General features: G+C 41.8%; 1 protein-coding gene across 4 annotated transcripts in view; it reads right to left on the reverse strand.

The window, feature by feature from the left end:
• Positions 1 to 691: 691 nt before the first annotated feature.
• Positions 692 to 13,135, reverse strand: part of sema5ba (sema domain, seven thrombospondin repeats (type 1 and type 1-like), transmembrane domain (TM) and short cytoplasmic domain, (semaphorin) 5Ba) — a 266,236-nt gene continuing 253,792 nt past the window's right edge. For 2 of the 4 annotated variants that reach the window (XM_054746665.2, XM_015965906.3), the window contains 5 exons: positions 9,364 to 9,438; positions 8,740 to 8,877; positions 7,480 to 7,524; positions 2,832 to 3,037; positions 692 to 1,078 (listed from right to left, as the gene is read on the reverse strand). In XM_054746665.2, coding sequence (XP_054602640.1) covers positions 899 to 1,078; positions 2,832 to 3,037; positions 7,480 to 7,524; positions 8,740 to 8,877; positions 9,364 to 9,438 — 644 coding nt within the window. In that variant the 3' untranslated portion in view covers positions 692 to 898. The remainder of the gene's footprint in view (positions 1,079 to 2,831; positions 3,038 to 7,479; positions 7,525 to 8,739; positions 8,878 to 9,363; positions 9,439 to 13,135) is intronic. The other 2 variants (XM_015965908.3, XM_015965907.3) reach the window with 2 other exon arrangements.

Here is a 13,135-nt window from a genome sequence, read left to right on the forward strand (position 1 = left end):
AGGCACCCACGGCATTCCCAAAGCTATTTCCAGTTCCGAACGCTCGCCGTTCCTCGCTTTGACCTCAGGAGTGTGCCCTTCTCTTCAAAAGGCCCAGGCTCAATCAAAAGCAGTTTTAGGTATTATTCCTCTCTCCAGTCGCTTGTCGTGACTGTTCCTAAACAGCCCTTCAGACCCTTAATCAACTTTAAAAGTTCTTATCTGTCCCATCATGTGAAACAGCAACAATGGAGGGAGAGCGTTTCCTCCAAAACAACCCGCGCTGATATTGATCTGTAATTTTTTTCATCGACTTCGAGTTTTCTCTTTTGTTGTTGCTCCCTTGCTCTGTGCTGCGTGGCAAGGACACGAGCACGTGCACACGTTGCTCTCCATAACTGCTTTTGTTGTCCAGGGACTTGAGTTCATTACAGGCTTAGAATGCTGTTTGGAATGGAGACACATAAAAATGGTAACTTGGGTCATATTTTCTTTTATTCATGTTGTGTTCCCTTTAGTCGGTGCATTTTTGGGTGCTCGGCCCTCCACCTGCACCCGAGTGGTTGTGAAAATATCCCCAAAGACAGAACTTGCCCTTTTTCAGTTGTTTTATTCCACTTTGTCCCCTGCCTGAAGCAGGGAGTGACACAGCAATACCCAGACACATTCTAATAAAAACAACCTCCCAGCTGGTTGCATAAGTTCTCCATGTTAGCAGGACACAGGTTTTGTAGTCCAAACCCACTTCTCCCATTCAAAGTTCCCCAAACAGCCTTGAAATCACAAACCCCACCATGCAGAAGGAGAGTCTATAACCTTGGCAAGATCAGGAAAAACATTTCAGTCCATGTTGGTTCAGTTGTGTCACCATGGTAGCGGAGTATGATGTCTGTCTGAGGGAAGGGGTGTGGGCCGTGTCTCAGCTGCTGCTGTTGCTGTTGTTGTAGGTTCTGCATGGTGAAGGGGACGAGTTGGGCTGGTAGTCGAACTTTCCGAGCGGTGTGGGGTAGTAGGTAGTGGTGTAGACATTCGTCTGCTGGAGCGGCGTCGGATAGAAGTTGGATCGTTCATCAGGCAGCAGGTTGTTCTTGTTCAGCGTCTGGAAGGAGACAGCAGCGTTAGCAGTCCCTCCTCATTGATGAAAAACAGATTTCTCGCGTAATTGTTGTTTTTCTATGTCAAAGACAACTTGATTGAATACAGAATGCAGTTTTCCAATGATGGATAAGGTAGATGTGGAAAATTCCCAGTGAGTAAAGATGCCCTCAGACTGGCTTTATTGTGACTGGGTGTTGATAACCAAAGCAAACCAATGGAGTAAATGATACTCAGTCTAATTTACTGTTGCACTTCTAAAGGAAAACAAGTCCAAATGACACTTTATTTTAATCCAATTGCCAAGTGTTAAGTAAAAGCTGAACATGGGGTGTAACACTCCCCAGCTGTACCCTAACGCAATCCATGTGAACAGCTTGGGGGAGCGAGGCAGAGAGGTAATCAGGTTAGTGAGAGACTTGTGTGGGAAAACAGAAATCAGCCTGGAAGGGCGGGAATCTAAAGCACAACCGTGTTGTTGGATTACAAAAATAGCGTCACCAAAATCCAGCAGATTCTGGCCTCATCCTGCAGCCATTAACGCTAATAAATACAGACTTCGGTTGTCGACACCACACCCACCAAACCACAACCATAGCAACAAATTTTACTCCATTTTACTGCTAAGGTAGGATATGTCTCCGTGTGTGTGTGTGTGTGTGTGTGTGTGTGTGTGTGTGTGTGTGTGTGTGTGTGTGTGTGTCAGCAACACGTCCGCTGGACAGGTTTTAATAAAACTCTTTGAAAGTGATTCCCGGATGAACGTCTACAACTCATTATCTGATGAAATCAACCATTTTCAAGATGGCCGTCACAGCTAATCGCAAAAGCTCATTTAGCTCTATTTAAAGATGAGTTAGGGGACATGTGTGCGAGACAGGAAGTCACTAAATGAATATGGATGAACCCAAACAGCTGATGAGATGACATCAATGTGTGCGTTCACATGCAGCCAGTAACCCTTTTAAAACCCGAATATTCACAATAACCCGGTTCCGCACGGCCATGTAAACACCGCCAAAAACCCGGATATGCTCATAACCGGGTTTTTAAAAACCCGATTACTACACCTGGGGTAACCCTTTTCTAACCCGAATGTTTGGTCGTGTAAACGCATATCGGGATATCCCCATCAAAGCGTGTGTTCTGCGCATGCTCTGTTCGCAAGGAATCTTGGTCTTTTGAGTAGCGAGACGTCTTGTATGCGCCAGAACACCAGAAGTAAACAACAAGTTGGGAGCAACATGGCGAGTCGCGGCACAGCACCACACTTTTGGAGTGACAAGGAAACCTGTCTTCATCGGTCTGGTGAAAAGTATGAACATTATGTCTTTTGTTGACGGCCGAAAGTACAGAGACAGCGAAATATGACGCATATTGCGTCTTGACGTAGTCCATACGTCCTGACGCTACCCCAACGTCCGCATTTAAATCAGGTTATGCAAGTTAGGGGTAACTCTCGTCCATGAATGTCACATTAGAATATGACATAAATCTGTGTGACTTTTCTACTCAGAGCATTTCCATGGTTATCTTCTGTCGGCGGCTAGTGTAGGAACTGGTGAATGAGACACGTTCAGCCTGCAAGTGGAACTCAGAGAGACCAATCACATTTTAAAAAATAACAAAGCATTTTCTTGGTCTTTAAACTAAAATCAGTCTCTACGTAATCACTTAGATGGTTTAAGACGCATATTACATCCCCCTGATTTTCACAATAAAATGCTCTAGTGCAGCCCTGCTGGAGAGTCTCTCACCTTGAACTCCATGGGTGTGTACTTCTCATTCTTTGGTGTGGTGTTGCCTTTGTAGTTCAGGTGGTTGGGGGTGGTGGGATGAATGATGGCCGACTCCTGCGAAGACTTGTGGAATCTCTGACAGTAGACGTAGATGAGGAAGGAGAGCAGCCCCGCCCCCAGGAAGCAGGAAACACCAGTAGCAATCAGGTGGATGGAGGTGAATGCTGGTGGGGAAGAGATGTTTCACTGACAGAACCAAAACAACTTGGCTGTAAAAACTCATTGACACAGGTTGTGAATGCTGAGGTCATTTCAGATCTTTATTCCTGCCATTAATAATAAATACCGGTTACCCCTCCTGGAGCTATTTGTGCCAAAATCAGATCCCAGGCTGCTCCAGTGACCCTGATCGCTTTGTTACTGATTATCGATTGAAATATGTGGCTGCTGAAGAATAAAATAACAGATTTGATTTCTATAAAATTTCCCAAGGCACTCAGCTTTGTTATTCATTCATGTGCTCTTCTGGTGATTAAAATCTGAGGTTGGACATTCGAAATAATGTAGAAAGATAGAAAACAGCAACACTTAGTGTTTGTGTTGTGACGAGAGCAAAGGGCATCAGATCCGGAAGATTGGCTGGAATCGAGGGTTTGTTTTATGGAAAATCAGGAATACAAGTTTAAATACACATCTGCTGTGTAAACACTTGCAGCATGTGATGAAAACAGCTAGTGGATTCAGGGTCCTGAATCACTCATTTTACAGCCTTAAAACCATCTTCAAACAGACCGGAGCAGAGTTGGGTCAAAAAGACAACCCCAACAATTCCCACCGGAGACGAGACAGACGGGACCATTTTACGGAGCTAGGATTGGGACCATATTAAATGTAACTTGTACAAAGCTTTGTAATTTGTAACATGCTTTGTAACTGTAACTTTTATTTTGTAACACACATACTCCTTTAGTAACCCAGAACTTGTGTTTTGTAGCATGTAATTCTTTGGTTCCTTGGGAAGGAAGCAATAATTGGGACAAAATGTTTTGTACACATAGACTTGAGTTTTGTAACTGTAGACTGAGATGTGTGTTTTGAGAGTTGCGTTTTAAAACGTGTACATCGATTTTTTTGGCCAGTTACAAAATAAAAGTTTCATGTTAGTACTGAAAGTTACTAGCCTGGCCTGCCAGACTCGTCCTCTGTTTAATTCTGCACAGAGAAAGAGTCTGGGAACTCTCCTATTCAAATAACCCCACCCCGTGAGAATTCTGACCGAGCCAATCAGCGCTGAGTAGCATACATCACACACCACAACGCCGAGTTTGTCATAAACATGGTGACTGAAGTGGAGTTTGCTGTGGCTCTTTCATTTGTTCTAAATGATTTGAACATGTCTTTAAAACCACTACCAGTAGAAGCGCTAAAAGCATTTCTTCTAAACAAAGATGAGGTATGCAGCTGTGCATACTCCATGTTTGATAGGTCACAAACCTACATGGCGTAAGTACATTTTTTTTGCTGAGCTTAAGTACGGTTTTAGTAAGGATTCTACACAACGTTTGATGAATGAGACCCCAGGTCTTCTACTCTGGGGAATATCTCTGCTGTGAATAAAGCAATTCATTTATTTAGAGAAGATAAATCAATGGAAAAAATCTAAAATGAACATTTGATCTTTAATTGGAAATCTTGGAAAACGCTTTGAATTGGAAATAGAATGATATGGGTTTTCCTATTTCTGATGCCGATTTGTACTGCTGATGTTTCATGGCCAATATCTAGATGTTTCCACCTTATCTACTTGCTGAAAAGTCACTAAAAACAATGGATGCTCAACATTTCTAAACTCTGAATTCAACCAACTGTTAAATCTTAATATTTTGTGCTGCACAGAATTCAATTCAAACATCCAACTATAGTTATTCAATAAACTGACCGAGTGTTACACGTAAAAGTCAGATAACAATAATGCTGTATACTACTACTACTACTACTACTACTACTACTACTACTACTACTACTACTAAACTTTATTTATATAGTGCCTTCACATGGCCCTAGGACCAAACAAAGCGCTGCACAACAGAAATGAACTGTCATGTTCTGTGTCCCTCTGGTCCCCAGCCCCCTCCTGTTCTCACTCCAGGTTCTCCTATTGTGTCTCGTTATGATCCCCAGCTCTCTCTAGGTTTCCCTCATGTTTCCCCCCAGTCACTCCCTGGTAGTTCCTATTTGATTTTGTATTAGTCCTCCTCTAGTTATTAGTTGTTTATAGTTGCTCTTAGTCTTTAGGTTTAGTTATTCAGTGTTTTATAGGTTGTGGTTTATCTTCCCTCCTGCTTAGTTCTTTCCCCCATTTAGGTTATTGAATGCACCTGCCTTCCCTCCAGATCTCACTCCTCACACCTGTTACCTGTTCCCCTGATTACCTCCCTCTGTGTTTAAAAACCCTGTCTTGTCCCCTAGTGTTTGTCGGTCCATTGTCTTTTGTCAGCATTGTTTTTGTCCCCCTCTAGTTACTATAGATCTTGGCTCATGTGAGCTTTTGTTTTGTCTACAGAACTTTAGATATTTGACCTCGTTTCCCATAGACTTTGTTTTTTCAGTTCTCATCCTAATAAAAGGATTTTTTATTTAAACGACCTCTCCTGCCTCGAGTTGTGGTGTTCTGCATTTTGGGTCCAATCCTCCTGCGCTCGCATTGTGACATGAACATAAAGAAATAAAAACATATAAAACCATTTAAAAACCAACAAAAACATGTAGATAAAATCTAGGTGGGGGAGCAAAAAGTGCAAAGTATAGCATTTATTAAGGAAATGTAAAATAAACATTGAAATAAAGCACCGAGCTGCCCGCGAACTTGTCAAACTTTAAATCTGCTCTTCTAAAAAAAAGTGTATCAGTCCCATATAACAGCCGGCTGGTGTTTCATCTACCCCTAGTTTAAAACATTCGGGATCTGCTCAGAAGAAACAACCTAAATTACACAATTAAACAGTAATAATGATGTAACGGAATGAAATGACTGTTTTCCACCAAAAGTTATTTTCCCCTCTCCTCTGACACAGAACTATCTGCATGAGATATGGCCTCAAGGTCTCATGCATTTGCTATAAACTGCTCTTTCCAGCTCAAGAGAAGAATGAAGAATGGACTCTCTCCTTTTAATAAATCAAAGAACTCTATTTTAATAAAGCTAATCAAACAAAGTGTTAGTCAATAAATAAGATGTGACCAATCTGTGAAATCAAAATATTAATTACTTTATTATAATCCTATAGAATATAATAAGTAATATGACTTTAAATGTTTCCACTAGGACTGATCTCACGTAGCGTTAAGAGACAACACGTTGTTTTACTGATCCAATCAGAATCTGCCAGATCTGATGGAGGCGTGGTTTTGGTGGTGTTTGGTAAGTCTGTCATCATCTTTTCATTCGACCATAAACCAAAACATCCGAAGTATAAAACTATGCCCACGTCATCTTTTAACGCCAGTTCAAAGTGTTCTAGAGAAGTGTCGGTGTGGCCAATCCGTAACTTTCCTCTTCAGCCAAAAGAACCAACGACAAGCTGGATAAACCTGTTGCCGTTCCACCTGCTGCAACGGTTCCTTTCAGAATAAAAGCTGAACCATCACGACCCAGTTTTGGGTCTCGCTAGACGCCAACAAAACTGTCGTGACCCGGAAGTATCTCAAGACTGGTGGTCGGCTGCCGCGGCTGTTCCTACAAGCTTTGGCTCCATAAAGGTCAAACTGGACCTCTACACCTGCTGATCTAGACGGGCACATCCGCTAAGGGTACGTAGACCGACAAATGGCGTCAAATGTGTTTATGAATCTCCTAACCAAAGCTTAGCGCGAAGACATCACCTTCATTTCCTACCAGAACCAATCGTTTCTCCGAATTTGCTGGTTCTGAGCAACATTCCACACTACACCATTCTCCATCTCATTCACCTTAGTTACACCATACATTTAGTGTTAAAGTTAGTCTAGTTTAATTTGTTTAGTAATAAATCTTTAAACTTTTAAAACTTGACTCTCTCTCTTCTGTTGTCTCTGAGTTAATACGAAGCTGTTATCTAATCCCTGCAATAAAAAGTTCTAATCTTCTGGTTAAAAGTACCCACAGATCCATAAGGTTGATTTCATATTTGCTATGGAATCTTATGTCTTATTAAATAACATGTAAATTAAACAATAATAATGATAATAAAGACAAAACTCTGTGAAACCCCTAATCTTTTGTGATTATTTTCTCATTTCGCTCACTAGAACCCTCGATTACAATAAAAGTTGCACCATGGGGCTTTGCTTCCTGCTTTACTCCAGTCCTTCTCCTTGTGTTAAACACTATACGGATAAAAACAGGAACGCTTTTCCATGTTAGGAGATTTAAAAAGTTTCTGTTTACTTTTGTGTTGATCTTTGGAAGAAGAACAAAATAGATTTTTGAAAATATTTTTTAGCATTTTTTTCCTCCTTCTACCCAGTTGTTATAGTAGCTCATGACATAACAGCAGACATGGAGGTGCACATGAATGCATGAAAACAGACTGTTGGTTCCAGACATCTGAGGAAACACATAAGGGGTAAAACAAACAGGAACATGCTCGCAGGCGAAAGCAGCTCAGGCAGATGTTAATCCACTTACCTCCACATTGTTGGTCCTTGTCAAAACCAGATGCAGGAAGAATGACTGCAAAGAGGAGAGGAACACAAGTCAGACACACATGCATGCACACACACATGCACACACACTCCACGGAGACACAACTGAGACGTCCAGGGACTTGGCACGTGCAGAAACTAAAACAGTGAATGAGAAAATGAAGAAGTAATGCTTGCGGATTTTTTCTCATTTATTTCTGTAAAAAAGTCAAATTTCGGAGAGAAAACTTCCTCTCAGTGCTGCTCTGTCACGACGAACCGGTCTAGCTGTCTTCAGAAACTTTTTAATGGCATCCTGTCTTTCAAGTGTGCACGCGAGTGTGTGCGTACCAACACTTTTAATAGCAGCGCCACGTTTCCTTTAGCATTTTGTTAGCTAATTTTTTCCCTCCCTTCCCCCGGAGCTGCCTCTGCAAAAGGCCTTCACCAAACCACCTATCGCCTCGTCGAAATCTGCAAGAAAACTAGATGTGATTTGGTTTCGTGACATCCCATTAATATTAATCGTCTCCGTCTTGACTCATTAGGGATTCGGGAGCTGGAGAGACCGTGAGAGATCATTTCAGGGGTAACTTTCTGAGTTCATCATCAGAATAAAAAGGTGCACTGAGGGCCGGCAGAGTGAACTGCTGACTTATCAAATTCACATGGACTTAATTACGGCTAATTAACAGGCATGGGTGAGTTTAGCACACAATAGCTTTATGTTAACAAATATGAGTGAGAGTGGAGATGGAGATGAATAACAATGACACATAATAACAGACATGCTGGGGGCTGAAAGGATCAGTGGCAGCTTTTAAAATCTGCTGCCACTGACAGTTTTGGAAAGGAACAGGTTTATTATTCTGGTAAATAACCATAATGTTCTTCCCTCTATGCCAGTCACATGCAGCTAATCAAGTCTGGGCTTTAGGGGCTTCGTGGGACCATTGTGAAGTGTGTTTTTGGGAAAAAGTAACATTTTTTACACATAATCTCTCCAACTTCTAAAGCAGCGTGCAGCTTTTGAGCATTTCTTCTCAAACGGTTTCTTACGGTTTCCACTTGAATGCTTGAAGCAGTTTTGGGGGACAAAAGTAAACATCAAAGCCTACGTGAATTTTGTAACATTCAGGGGCACAGAGGAAAGTTGCAGCTAAGGAACGCTGCCCTCACTTCGCCTCTGAACAGCCAATCTCAGCCTCGTCCACCAGCAGCAGACGGGGGGCTGATTAATGCGTCTGAGAGCTGACCCACTCACCGGGTATTTCATTGCAGTCTCTACGCTGAGTGCTGTTCCCCACACAGGGGCTGCTGCTCTGAGCGCCACAAATTCGGCTCCTCGCTTGGAAGCCCGAGTCATCACAGGCTGACCACAGAGACCAGGCCATCCAGCCACCTAAACACACACACAAAGACAAGATGAATGAAAATAAACCCAGACAACCACTGGGCCCAAGGCCTGGAAACCACTGCGCCCACCCAAGCTGCCTCCACCTGCCTCAGTAACCTTGCCAAACAGCAAAGCAGCACAAAAGTGCCAAAAACAGCGTTTGTGATGTAAACAAGATTGGAAAAGTAAACTCGTGGAGTTGGTTTAGTGCATAGCAGAGATGTTTGTCTCCTGAGCCAAGCTTTAGTGCCGTTTCCCCGCAGCAGGCGACCAAGCAGTAAACAAAGCTCCTTCCCAAGAGGAGAACCCTCAGCTCCTCCCTTTGAACCGTCCACTCTTTCGTCCAGCATTCAAGAGCACTGGAGTGGAGGGAGCACAGGGTACTGCGATGAAAGGCTGATGAAAAGAGCTGGTTTGTTACCCAGCGTGCTCTCAAGTGTGCAGTTTTGGCAGAGAGTGCCTCGGCGAAGGAAGAAGACGGGCCCCTGTTACCTTTCCTATCAGTCCCAAGATCACCGACCAGCTGCTTCTCCCCCACCATCTGCTCCCTGCTTTCAGCACCAACGTCTAAAAACAAACCCAGTACCTTTGCATCACAACAATACTCTCTGGCTACTTTCATTTCTGTCGTCCAAACAGGTCTTCTGTCACATGAGCAGCAACAGACGCATCAAACATCCCGTGACTGACAGTCGGACTCGTGTAAAGTAGGATGTCGCATCAAGAGGACCCCGATAGATGACTGACGGTCTGCACATCGACATCCCAGCAGAACAGTGCAGGGTAAACCAGATGTGTTGGTTCACGTCAAACAGGAAAGCATTAACTTGATGTAAAGGAGGCTGATTAGCGTCTGGTGTATGGGAGGGGCTCCTAAAGCCATTAGGAGTTTTATTTAATTACCAGGGAGGCTGACTGTACACATTACTCTCTCTGTGAATGACTGTGCGAGTGATTCAAAAACAAAAGTGACGATTAGAGACAAACAGCCTTTTAATTCAGGCAATCTATGAGGATTGGAAGACCTCCTTCATCAGAAACAAACACATGCTTTAGCACATCCATAATGTTGGGTTAGTTCTGTTTCCAGAATGAAGACACTAACAGCACCAAACTGGTTGTTTGATGTTAAAAGCTAGGAATCAGAGTCAGGCGGATCTCGTACGAGTTCTGATGTCTGACTTGTAATCATTCTGGATTAGCCGGCTGATCTTATGAATGTTTCAGTGCCCTTGTAGGAAGACGATGAATGAAAATAGTAGAGGGTGTTTTTATACTTCACAAACAAAACCAGTCTTTGGAGTAAAGACAAAAACACACTAAAGCTTTGTTTGGGTATCCTATCCCTCTAATATTTCACAAGACACTAACAGCAAGTTCTACATCAACTCCAAATTAATCATGTTTGATTTTTAGATTCATTGATGCTCAGGTCTGTCTGGCTTCATGATCTTTGACCTTTTTCTGATGAGATATTTTCTGTCAGAGAAGCCATCTGTTCCTGGAGATTATCTGTAGCTCAAAGGTTGTACAGCAATCAAAGATGGACATTTGAATTTCACATGGATGTACAAGTGTTTGGTTCAGTTTAGGTCCATCAAAATGTTTTAACCCATCAACGTTGTAATGGTGCCCTCTTTAGGACTCCTGCAAAGCTGGATGATATTGAAATAATACAGTAAATGAGAAACTAGCCTAAATGCTAATGTTTAAGATCATTGCACAAACAAGGCCCAATCATATGGATTGCATGTTTGTATTTTCTTGCACTGCACCACACACAACTTAGGCACAGTGCACAGTGTATCTTGGTGCAGCTAAGACCTTACACCACAATCGTGCACTGTGGTGCACACTTGTGCAAACAATAAACCCACGAAACAGCATCTCAGAGACCAAATGTAGTTAGTACGCTTGGATATTTAAACCCAACAAAAGTTTCTCTGCTCAACAAAAACATTTTCTTAATTTGAACTGAAGACATTTAGGATGAAAATGTTAACCATAACTACAAAAACCAGAGGTGTGGACTCGAGTCACATGACTTGGACTTGAGTCAGACTCAAGTCATCATTTTAATGACTTCTGACTTGACTTGATAAAATTTATAAAGACTTACGACTTGACTCGGACTTGAACGCCAATGACTTGTGACTTGAATCGACTTGCATCTTTTGACTTGATGATGACTTGAGCATATTTGATACTTTAGCACAAAAGTGGCACGGCATGGACTAAAATCATAAATGATGCTTGGTTCTGGGTTTGATGTTCTGCTGAATGCAGCAGCACTTTGTTTAGAATCCGTTTCAGCACTTTCTGCTGTTTGAGCAAATAAATGAAGTGTTAAGAAGTTTTATTTCTGGAATTTATTTAATATCATTGTTGTAGCGACATGAATGGCCTCATTTGTGACCCAAAGGTCACACTTCCCCAGCTAGGTCGAGATGGGTCAAGCTGAACTTCTTTCCACAGATTATCCATCACAGGAGACATAAAGTCTGCTGTAAACCATCTTTAATCTGACTTCCCTTTTATCTGACTGCTGTTCCGTCCCAAGATGAAGGACACTTCAAGATTTAAAATAATCATTTTTAATAAACTCTTTTCACTGTTTATTACAAGGTTCATAAATAATCATCATAAATAATCATCATGGTTCATTATAAATGTATTTAATTAATGAAACGAATTATTATTCTTTGGTTATTAATAATTATTATTTATGATAATCAGTAATGTTTGATCAGTAACCAGAAGGTCATGTACACTTATACACACCATACAGGGACTGAATTCAGTTTAAAGGTAACCACCTCACATGTCTTTGCTCCATAACCAAAGCTTTCTATCTCTGAGAGGGAGTGTCCTGAGGACTTATTAAAACCAAAAACTCCTCAGTTCAAGTTCAGTTCTGAACCCACCAAAAGCTCTCCGTGGCACGAGAGTCCCAGAGGATAAGGGTCGGCCGCTCGAAGCCTCCACTAAGCTGTTCTGTCACGCCGACAGAATCGCTCCGAATAAACGCCATCTGCAACCAGCTGACGCAAAACTCCTTCAGAGTTATTGATTTTTTTGAGACGCAACCAGTTCCATCAGTCGTTGTGACCCAGAGACATCTCAGGACCGATTTGGTTGCACCAAAGTTTCCTCTACCCACCTCATGCTCGGAGGTCATCATCTCCTCCTGACATCTCGGATCCAACAGGGGGTCTCCTAACTGGGTGAGGTAGACACTTCCGACAGATAGCGTCCGATGCTGTTCTCTCTAAGAAACAACTTAGTTAGCTGCAAAACAACTCTTTCACCCAGAACGCGTTTTCTCTCTCGGATAGGAACCTTCTGAAATTCCATCCACGCATCCAAACCCACACATTTCAATTTAGTTTTCATTCAGACACAGGTTGCTTTTAATACCAAGTTTTAATATAAAAGCTGTTATAAATTGTCATTTTCAAATTGTCATCTTTGAATTGTTAGTAATAAATTCTTAACTTTTTAAACCTGACTCTTTGAAATGAAACACAGAATGGTGTATATTTGGTTATTGAACAAGCAAAGATTCCATTAAGTCTTCTGGTTTAATAAATAAACTTTTGCTATTAATTAAATTTCTTAAATTAAATATTAATCTTTGGATTAAATATAGACCAAGCCGGTTGGTGTATGAACTTCTATCGATTGTATAAATATCCAGGATATTTATACATGATATATGCTTCATATGCTAATTTGTTGATCTTTCTCAGGATCTAACAAAGCTGATAGCAAACAGCGTTAAATCCTAGTATGTAGACTGTCAACGCTACATTGTCATTAAATTGAAGTTGGACAGATGACTTGATTATGACTTGAAAATTCAAAGTTAAGGACTTGGACTTGACTTGGACTTCCACATCACTGGCTTCGGACTCGACTTGGACTTCACTCGAGACTTGACTGGAAAGACTTGTGACTTACTTGTGACTTGCAAAGCAGTGACTTGTTCACACCTCTGACAAAACTGGTTAATAACTTCACATTTTAGTTTAAAGACCAAAGTCACTCACTTTTATTGTGGTCTCTAGTATAAATGGGAATGGGAAAAATGCTCTGGCGCTCCTGTATCAGGAAGGAGGCGTTAGCTAGAGCAGAGGTGAGTAGATCACGGCAGGATTTGGAGTCTGATTTGCTGATATTTGGGCATCTTGCCTTTGATTGGCAACACGACTCTACCATTAATTCAGAATGCTCTGTAAGGCTAACGTTTTATCTCCACAAATAA

The sequence above is a fragment of the Nothobranchius furzeri genome, chromosome 14 (genome assembly GCF_043380555.1).
Source record: "Nothobranchius furzeri strain GRZ-AD chromosome 14, NfurGRZ-RIMD1, whole genome shotgun sequence".
NCBI lineage: Eukaryota > Metazoa > Chordata > Actinopteri > Cyprinodontiformes > Nothobranchiidae > Nothobranchius > Nothobranchius furzeri.